The sequence below is a fragment of the Elaeis guineensis genome, chromosome 8 (assembly GCF_000442705.2).
Source record: "Elaeis guineensis isolate ETL-2024a chromosome 8, EG11, whole genome shotgun sequence".
NCBI classification, from domain to species: Eukaryota; Viridiplantae; Streptophyta; class Magnoliopsida; order Arecales; family Arecaceae; genus Elaeis; species Elaeis guineensis.
In genome coordinates this window covers 27532033-27543159 of record NC_026000.2, presented here as the reverse complement: position 1 = coordinate 27543159, position 11127 = coordinate 27532033, and the positions used below count along the sequence as shown (strand labels likewise).

The following is an 11127-nucleotide window of genomic DNA, read 5'->3' as shown; positions in this document are numbered from 1 at the left end:
TTACACGGTACGTTCACTGTAACGTCATACACTGCACCTAGCTTAATAAAAAAAAAAAGAAAAAAAAAATCAATGCATTCCTCTTAGGACTTTTTGATAGGCACATAATTTGGATATAATTGCAACTTTATAAATCGGTCACTGTTGCCCAATATGAGTAGCAGAACAAAATTATTGCGTGCGCTGTTGCACTGAAGCACACCTCCAATCACTGCGTTGTATTATGGTGGGTTATGCATGGAGCCCATGCAAGCTCATCCCGTGATTGGTGGCTGTACCTGCGTTGCCGTGTGTAATGCGGTCCACGTAATAATTTTTTCAATCCACTGGTGGATGCTGATATGTTATTCTAATTATTCCTTGCTATTATTTTTAGATTTGTCTGTCTAAGTAATTGTTAGAGTTAGTCTACGTCAGCAGTGCAGAAGGAGAACAAAATAGCTTGTTTTTGCGTGCAGGCAGAAGAAGAGGGAAAGAAGTTAAAAATAGGGGGATGGAAGGGAGAGAGGGGAAGGACATAGAGAAGAGCGAAGGAGGATCGATGGCATTGCCGGTGGCGGTGGCGGTGGCGGTGGCGGGAGAGGAGGAGGGAGAGGGGAGAAGGGTGATGGAGAGGAATGGGTCAGGGTTCTTCTACGAGGAGGAGGACAAGGAGATGGGGATGAGGGAGCCGCTGCTGCGGAGGCGCACCATGAACACCACCTCCCAGCTCGCAATCGTCGGTGCAAAAGTCTGCCCCATCGAGAGTCTGGACTATGAGTAAGCTGCCAATCATCATCCCTTTCTTTCCACTTTATTTTTTTCACCGTTTTATTTTTTCTGATGTTTCTTATTTTAAGTTTTGATGCTATGACTCCTTGCGTAATGATAAGGTGGTGCCATGGGTTTAAAATATGGAAGCAGTCTCTCTGTATCCAGGGGTAAGGTTGTGTACATTTGATCCTCCCTATATCCCAGCAGTGGGAGGAGCGTCATGCGAACCGCCCTTTTTTAAGTTTTTAAGTTTTGATGTCGAATGGAATTGAAGTGTCACTGAATATAAGACATGCAACTCCACATTCTTATGAGTAATACGTCTTGACCGTGCCGCGCATAGTTCATTTTTGATTTATTATTTGAGGGTACAACACTTCAGCTTGTGTTCAATGTTATCCAGCCTAGTAAATTTTCGATATTATGATCCATGCTTCGAAGTTGGCTTTTCTTCTTTTTTTTTTCCCCTTGATCGAGTTATCTATAATGATATGGAACGACGACATGACTATTGTGCTTATATCTGATTCTGTTGCAAAATAGTACTCCGGTTGACTTACAGAAGTACTAACATCAAAAAAAAAAAAGACTTGCAAAAGTATAATCATTTACCCATTTCTTTCTATGGTTTCTTGTAGCTCTGTTATTTTGAATCTATAGTTGTTATTTATAGCTAGTGATTCTGTCCTTGATGGACTGTTGTAGATGATGTTCCTGTATTTTTGGTACCCGATCAGTTGGGTGCAAAAAGATGAGATCAGGACCGTACCAGCAAGGTGTCACACATATTACAGAGGCTGTTTATGTTGCGTCTGGATTATGGGTTTGGAACTGAAGTACTTCCAAAGGGAGGTGTTTCCACCTCTTGATGGTGGAGTTATGTATCTCCATGAGCTGCTTCCTTCTCTTGTAGTCATGAAATTATCACGTTATTTCCTTCAGAACTTATGGTATAAAGAGTCTGCTCCTCACAATTGTCAGCATGCTGAGAAGTCAGTGTTTCAACAGTTAGTCTTTTAGTTGTACCAGGGCCTGCAAATCTTGGAAAGTTGAATCATAAGCTTTTATTAATTGATCTGATGATGCTCTGATGTATGAACGGCATGCCCTTCCCTTTTTTTTTTTTTTTTTGATCAATGGAACTGCTAATCTAAACTTCTCTTTATTTGTACTCTAATAAGTTGGTTATGTGCACGATTTTATAAATATTTCTATGCTTATAATCTGTTCCATGTATATCCTGACATGGTTTGTGCTGGGGACTTTCAAACCTTTTTCGCTAGGTTGAAAGGTAACAGTTATGAAGGTTTCTGCTTCTTTGGTAATGTTGCATTATGAATCAGCTTGAACATAAAGTTGGTGGCAATCTGATCACATTTGAAGTATAACTGCCTAGTGCAACTAACCAGTGGAAAATATAAATATATTAGATAAAGAAAAATATTTGATATACAATCCAATTGTTGTAAAACTAATAGAAAAGTCCTGTCTTCCTTTCAGCATGAAGATGTTGAGCCTTTGGCGAAACAGATATTCACATATTGACTTTTTTGCAGAATTGTAGAGAATGATCTATATAAGCAGGACTGGAGGTCAAGGAAAAAGGTTCAGATATTCCAGTATATAGTCCTGAAGTGGACCCTTGCTCTTCTTATTGGCTTGGGTACTGGGCTGGTTGCCTTCTTCAACAACCTTGCAGTCGAGAACATTGCTGGTTTTAAGTTGTTGCTGACTAATAATCTTATGCTTAAGGACAGGTATGACTTCCACCACATGCACCATAGTGATCAGCTAACTTCATGCAAAGTTGTTTTTTAAAGCAAAATGCATAGTTGAAATTCCATTAAGATAAATAGGTTGTCTGAGCATGTTAAAATTCATAATTTATTGTGTAGGGTCAAATTCTATTATCCAGCAAATATTTGGAAACATTTAGGAAATGTTGCAGCCTAAAACACGATAACAGATTACAGTAAGAAGGAATGTAGAAAAGAATAACATATTCTTGGTTCCTATGTTCAAAAAAGTATTTGATGCAAGATACAAAAATTATGACAATATACCATGTTCACATATTTGCTGAAATCAGAAATGTGGAGTTGGGTGGCCTCGTCTTCTTTGGCCTCCCTTATCATCAAAAAAGAAATCAGAAATATGAGAGATAAATAACAATCAGTGTTAGCTTGACATTTTACCACTGGTTTAGAATCTTTTATGATTGTGGAGCATTGATTAGGATTAACAATAACATTCACTTAGTTATTTATATATAGTAGGTGGTTGACGAGTCAATCTTTTCTGCTGCGCTCCTCAGTTTTTTGACTTTTTTGTTTTGGGTTGACATGATGTTTCTTTCTCTTTTTTCTTTATGGTACTTTTGTCGACATTGTGTAATCCTTAATTATGTTGTAAGTTCTGTTAACTGAATACATATACTTTCTTCTGGTTGATGTATATGATGATCTGGATTGATTACCTTTACTTGATAGACATTTTAAGTGGATAAGCGCATGATAAGCATATGATGTTTTAGCTACAGTAATTTTGTGCATAGCAGTGGAATCATATCTACCTGTTCTCTTAAACACGTTCATGAAAATCTACAGTTGTATATTGCAAGACACAACATGATCCTGTAGGGAACAGGAACTTACATGTATCATGAAATATTCCTAGAAACATGCTCATATTCTGGCAGACTTTAGTCCATTTTTTTGTGACAAATTTGGAGGCTAATGGGGCTTACCCACATTAGTGACCAACCTTTTTTCAGAAAGTTGATAAGTTTACAGCATCGAGGGCAGAATGTACAATATAATCTAAAGATTACAAAATGGCCATTTCAGCACATAAGAAACATGCCCTAATGATAGAGGTGGAAGTGGTGAGACTTGGAAGAAGTATCCGCAAGCAATCAGAGTGCAGCAAGGTAGCAGATCACAAGTGATCAGAGCTGCAAAATTCTCTATCACAGTCTCCATGAAAAGGGGCAAGACAGGAGGAACAGCCAGTTAATCCATAGTTTTTATAAGTATAGCAAATTTGCCTTTCTGTCACTGTCCCTGATATGTGGTAGAAGATCAAATGGAGGAGGACTCATGAACTTGGAGCTGCTGAGTCCATGAACGCCACTATGAAAACATGCAAAAGATTTCAAAGAATGACGGAGAAATTTCCAACATTCTTTCTTACTCCCTCAAATGGTCCAAGGAAGAACAACAAAAGATACTATCCTATTCATAGGTGTCATAAATCATGTCCTATTAGAGAAAATCAGAGTCAAAAAGATGCAATCCTCAATGATACTAAAGGGTTGTTTGGTCTTCTGCTTCTCTAAGATGTTTACTGAAACAATAAAAAAGACCTAATTTTATGTGCAGAATTTATGAGGAAAGGGAGACCTGTTTTTTGATAAACCCTATTATGAAAGTACTATGACCTGCCAATTTTTCCAAAAACCAAGTCAACCAAAAATGTGTTTTTGAAAAAAATCATTTACTTTAGGTTTCACATAAGTTAATTTTAAATGAACAGCACAACAGAACAGTCATTAAATTTGGTAAAGCATACATTTTAAAATCTTAAAAGACCATTGGATCACCTGATACTAGAAATTTTATCTAATTAAATTTCTGTCATAATAAAGATAGTTGATAAATGCCAGCTATAGATTTCTTGTTAGAAAGCTTACACCAGTTATATATAACTTTAGTCACCCAATAACCTCTTTCTATTGTACTTTATGGTAATCTGTTGCGGCTTCAAAGTGACTAGAATGAGTCTTCACCATAAAAAGGAGTGACTGGAATGAGTCAACAATTAACATTCATGCATTCAAGTCAGAAGACCTCTCTAACTTGTATAGACAATATATCACCTCCCATTTGACAATGTCTTTTATTAGTTGGATTCTTGGCACAACCATTATGTATGAAACACAAACCTGCATCTGTATCATTATATATGATCATTATGTATTGGCATAAACACTCTAGCTGAATATACATATTGTTTTCTGTGGAACCCTAATGCATGCAAATCTTTGGGTATCATTGATTAGTTGGAATGATCTGATCATCTCGGAAATTTCTGGAAGCTAATATTGTGTTCATCTCAAACATCAGAACAATTATGCATTGATCCTTGAGTGACAAAATAGTTGTGATTTGCTGTCTTTGTTTTTGCGACATTAAGTTGAAATGCATTTATATGCATAAATTACAATGAGTTAATTATGCAAATAACTCAGCAGAGAAAGAACGAAATATTATCATTTACATTGCACAAACATACAAACAATTGGGATAATCGAAAGCTTTTTAATGCACATACTCTTACCTGCTGCATGGAATTGAAATCTATTGTTTGATAAATAACATTCACAGCTGTAGAATAAGTCCAAGTAAGTATTATGTGGTTCCAGTGCAGGTACCATGAAGCATTTTTGACATATGCTGGCTGTAATTTAGTTTTGGCTGCGGCAGCTGCAGCCTTATGTGCTTACGTTGCTCCTGCAGCTGCTGGATCTGGCATACCTGAAGTGAAAGCTTATCTCAATGGTGTTGATGCTCACTCTATATTAGCTCTCAGCACACTCTTCGTGAAGGTTATTCAGTACCTCATACTTTTGATTTACGTTTTGTGTGTCACATGCTACCATCAATGCAGAAATCTGATACAGATAAAGATTCGAGTTAAAAGCAATAGACATAAGGATTCAATTTCTGTTGTGATCTTCTTATGCTTAAAAAAGGAAATTCATAACCTAGATGTAACATGCAAATCTTCTTTCTTGTCAGATTATCCGAAACACTAGATAGGAATTGTTCACGTAGGCAGAAAATAACTCCTTCAGTACTTCTAAAGGTCCATTTCGTCATTAGCAAATATGGCCAATTAATGGACCTGATATTGGTCAAAGTTGAACTTCATTTGGTCACCTAGCCTGATCGGCTAAAAATTATGTCAGTGTGCCATATGTTTTCTTAGTTGTTTCTTGTTGCCAGTTCAACTCTCCTTCACTACAATTTGTTGTTTCTCTTCTATAATGATTAGAGAGAAAGCACTCCAGAATAAGGTTCGCTATCTTGGTACCGGATCCAGTATTAGTACCATCCTATTATAATGTTGGTACGTAGTACGGTATGAGATGGCAAGGCATATTGAGTGTCAGTATGGTATAAGACTGCATATTCTACCTTCTTGGTGACAAAAGCTTAACAATAAGTTCTACAATATGCTCAACTACGCTAGTTACGTCATCTCTTCATGTTGTAGACCTAACAATTGTTGGCATAAAGATATGTTGAAGATTTAATACTGTAAACATTATTGCTAGCTTCAGCATATGGACATCTAGCTCAATTTGTCTTCTAATTTGCATGAAAATATTAGCGCAATTTGGTTTATGTAGCAAGCCTTCCGAACTTTTCCCTGCACTTCTTGAATGTAATTGTTAGTTGCAACTTGGCCAAGGATCAGAAAAATCTTCAAACTTTATAGTATCTCAAGTCCTTTATTCTCCAAGTCATCACGTACTAACCATTTTTAGACCTGATAATGAGCTAAAAGCTTGTTTTCTTATATGGATTCATATGGATGGCTGTTGTCTGTTTGCATTGCTGTACCTTGGAAGGCTTTCTGTTTTGAGTGTATTTGATGTGGCATTCTGCAGATATTTGGTTCCATTGGTGGAGTTGCTGCTGGTTTTGTAGTGGGTAAGGAGGGACCTATGGTACATACAGGAGCATGTATTGCAAACTTGCTTGGTCAGGGTGGATCTCGCAAGTATCATCTGACATGGACATGGCTCAGATACTTTAAAAATGATAGGGATCGACGAGATTTGATCACTTGTGGGGCTGCTGCAGGTGTGGCAGCTGCCTTCCGAGCCCCTGTGGGTGGTGTCCTATTTGCACTTGAAGAGGCAGCCTCTTGGTATCTTCTTACTTAATATTTCTTTTTTTTTTTTTCTCATGTCTCTTTCCATGTACCTGCATTCTGGTGAACTCTAGGGCTTCAAGGAACAGTCCTTAGGAGTATTTGTCACCAAAATGACAAAGATGATTCAAGAGAACCTCAGCACATATAGTTATTGATTAACGGCAATAGGAAGCTGACCAGCAGGCACCATCATACAGTCAAGATGATGATTCTGTTATATTGTTAGATGGTTATGTACATGTAGAGCTTACAAGCACATCTAATTCATATGAATGAATGGATGACAGAAACAGATATGACACAATTCATATTTTTATAGAGAAAAATGATACATATGATATTGACCATACATACTATACCAATATAGTGCAAAAGACTACCGATCTACTTCATATGAAATTTGGAAGTCTTTACTGTTTAATCACTTTGGCGAGAGTAACTAAGCTTGGTCTTTTTTTCTTCTATCATTTAGGTGGCGAAGTGCTCTTCTTTGGAGAACGTTTTTCACAACAGCAGTCGTTGCTGTCACATTGAGAGCTTTCATAGAATACTGCCGAAGTGGCAAATGTGGTCTCTTTGGAGAAGGAGGATTGATAATGTTTGATCTAAGTTCAACTGTTACCTCATACAGTACACCAGATCTTCTTGCGGTTATAGTTCTTGGAGTCATTGGGGGTATTTTTGGAAGTCTATACAACTTTCTTGTGGACAAGGTCCTTCGCATATATAGCATTATAAACGAGTATGTCTCAAAACTGCTTGGTTGGTTATTGTCTTCCTTGGATTGTGTTTATATTCTGGACATTAGTTTGAAACTTCTCTCATAACCATCATGACTTGTGAATATTCTATTGAATTGATTTAGTGTTATCTGAAAATTTTAGTTCCATTGTATTCTTGTTCTTCCATGCTGTCTCTATGTTTGGCATTGACAGGGTGTCATTTATTGCAGGAAAGGTGCACCTTTCAAGATCCTTCTGACTGTCACCATCTCTCTGTTGACCTCATGCTGCTCCTATGGACTCCCATGGCTAGCCAAATGCACTCCATGTCCTCTCAATCTCCAAGATCAGTGTCCCACCATTGGCCGCTCAGGCAACTTTAAGAACTTCCAGTGCCCACCAGGTCATTACAATGACCTTGCCTCTCTCTTCCTCAATACCAATGATGATGCCATTCGCAACCTCTTCAGTAGTGGCACCGACAATGAGTTTTACATTTCCACTCTCTTTGTTTTTTTTGCTGCTATTTATTTCCTTGGCATTGTGACCTATGGCATTGCTGTACCTTCTGGTCTTTTCATCCCTGTTATACTTGCCGGTGCCTCCTATGGCCGCCTGGTAGGGACTCTTCTTGGCCCCATATGTGACCTAGATAAGGGCCTCTTTGCCCTTCTTGGTGCTGCTTCTTTTCTTGGAGGGACTATGAGAATGACTGTCTCAGTTTGTGTTATACTCCTTGAGCTCACCAACGACCTTTTAATGCTCCCCTTAGTAATGCTAGTTCTCCTCATATCCAAAACGGTAGCAGATAGTTTCAATAAGGGGGTCTATGATCAGATTGTTACAATGAAGGGCTTGCCTTACATGGAGGCCCATGCAGAGCCTTACATGAGAAACTTGGTTGCTAGTGATGTGGTCTCAGGCCCACTCATTACCTTTTCTGCTGTTGAAAAGGTAGGAAATATAGTGCATGCACTGAGGTTGACCGGACATAATGGATTTCCAGTGGTAGATGAGCCACCCTTTGCAGATGCACCAGAGTTGTGTGGGCTTGTTTTGAGGTCTCATTTGCTTGTGTTGCTAAAAGGCAAGAGATTTACACAGGACAGGGTGTTAACTGGGCCGGCAGAGGTTTTTCGAAGGTTTGGTGCCTTTGACTTTGCCAAGGCAGGGTCTGGGAAGGGGGTGAAGTTGGAGGACTTGGATATTAATGAAGAGGAGATGGAAATGTATGTAGATATCCACCCAATTACTAATAGGTCCCCGTACACAGTTGTTGAAACGATGTCTCTAGCCAAGGCTGCAGTGCTCTTCAGGGAGCTTGGACTAAGACACCTATGCGTTGTGCCAAAAACTCCAGGGGTAAGAATTCTTTCCTTCTTATTTCTTTTTCTGCTCTGTGTTGCACCTTATGCTGACACCTGATATCAACATAAATAATCATATATCTGAATGCGCGAGAGCAATTTTCTTGGAAAGAATTTATTACTGTGCAGTACATCCTGCTTATATTCAGCAACTGGGATGGTAAATGCATAGTTTATGATAAATTTTCTTCAATTACTGGCTTCTTAATTGCCCAAATCAGATTTCTTCAACATTGTCTCCATTATTTGATTTACATTGCAGATCGTGATGTTTGTGTTTTAATTCAGATTAGATCAATTTAGATATATAGCCAAGTCTGACCGACCGCAGACAATCAATCTTTACAGTACACTGTACTATGGGAATGTCCTGGTCCTCTTTTGTCTCTCAACTAAAACAAAAGTTTTTTGTGAACCCTAGCTCATAAATCGATGGTTGATAGGGAACTTGGCAACTCTGAGGTTAGGATAACCACTGGGGCTATATGATTCCATTAAGTAAGGGTAAGGAAATATACTCCAAGGAGGAACATGACAAATGAGGGGCTTTCCTATCTCATCACCAAACATATGAACTGTTTGTATTAACAAAAAGTTGTAAAAAAAAATGTTAATGGTGATAAATAAATTGAGCTCGTAAACCATTGAATTCTCAATAGCGTTCTAATATCAGTTTTGAGAACAATTGACATTTGATCCTAGATTGAGCAGAATTGATATATATCCTATAGAAATACTACTCACTCCTTTTAAGCTGTTAAGTCATGAAAACTTTAGTGATTGCAATGCTGGTCTTATTTTTATGTTCATCTTGCTAAACATGCCTTGTTATCAAGCGTCAATGATCTCCTGAAACCTGAACTCTGTTTTCTTGCAGAGGCCTCCCATTGTTGGGATTTTGACGCGGCATGACTTCATGCCAGAGCACGTTCTTGGACTGTTTCCTCAATTCAAGCATCACAAGTAGAACCATAGAGCCTTGGTGTGGTGTTCTCTTCCATGATCTACTTGTTATCGCCATTACTCTTACAATTTTCAGTTACAGTGTCATTACTATTCTTGATCACCATTTTTCTTCGAGGCTGGAGAAAGTCTAAGCTTGAACCTTCATATTTATTACTAAAAAATCAACATCAAATCTCAAATGTATTTTAAGTCGCATTTTCTTCATAATGTAAATTGTTTTATATTGTTTTATGAGCATTTGACATTCTGTATCCTGATTGCATGGTAGCTCATCATACTCATGTCTCTCTTTTTACCGCACCGTCCACAAAATTCTGGTGATAAAAGACCTCCAAAACATGTAAGTATCTGTATGTCTATGTGCATGAAAGTAATAATCGGAGCTCCAACCGAAATTGCTGTGTACCTAAATCCAAGTACTGAAGTGAATCAAATATCGTAGAAAGAAATTTCTACCAGTTGCATACTGGATGAACAAGAGATTCTCTTGGAGAAATTGTTTTGTTAGGGCCGTATCTGTGGTCGAACAGGAGAACTGCATATTCAAAGTTACTCAGATATTTCTTACATAGCCTTGAGGATCCATCACTGGGTTATGGCTTACAGGCATAGCAAGAAGACAGGTCATGTATTTAACACAAAATCTATCATGCCTGTTTCAGGCCATGACCATATCAAAATAACCAAGGAGACTTGTCCAGTTTCTCTAACTCAGTTTTCACAGCTGCCACCTTTGCAGAGCTCTCTTTGGAAATTTTAGTTGTCAGGTGGCATTGTTTTTACTATCATGGTAGCAGAGAAATATTAGGATTGACTCTGGACTGGTTGAATAGGCTGTCTGTTTGACAATGTTTTCATAGTGTTAGTGGCTGGAGGCTGCTGGTGAAGCATTGTTATACAATTATTTACATCCAAAAATTAATTAATCATGGAACAACTATAGAAAATGGTCAAAAATGTTAGATCATCCAAAAATTAAATTTCCTGACAGGTGGTTCTCAAATATTGTACAAATTGTACAGATTTTTTTCTTTTTCTTTTTCTACTATTGACACATTGGGCAAATCCATGGAAGCATATTGAAGCAGTTTGTTCATAAAAAGAATTATAGAAATTACCCGATGTTGAGAAAAAAGAATAAAATAAAATAAAGTATCTTAATAATCTCAACTTTGCCAAGTAGAATCAGCTCTTTTCTGCGGGAAAAATTAATAATATGCAATTTTATCAATGACCATACTTAAGAAAGTATTTCTTTTTCCTTTTCTGCCTTTGCTTATCGGAAAGGGGAAACGTTTTTTATTGCCAAATAGATGGCAAGCCTTTTTTTTTAAAAAATGGGTTCCTAGACTTTTCGATATCTTTTTCCATAATCA

General features: G+C 37.7%; 1 protein-coding gene across 1 annotated transcript; it reads left to right on the top strand.

Moving 5' to 3' along the window:
* The first annotated feature begins 493 nt into the window (after positions 1 to 493).
* Positions 494 to 10049, top strand: LOC140851129 (chloride channel protein CLC-c-like). The gene is made up of 7 exons (XM_073242680.1): positions 494 to 759; positions 2310 to 2510; positions 5182 to 5359; positions 6428 to 6690; positions 7169 to 7438; positions 7649 to 8780; positions 9663 to 10049. The coding sequence occupies exons 1-7, from the start codon at positions 494 to 496 to the stop codon at positions 9750 to 9752; spliced, it is 2400 nt and encodes a 799-aa protein (XP_073098781.1). The 3' UTR covers positions 9753 to 10049.
* Positions 10050 to 11127: the final 1078 nt, after the last annotated feature.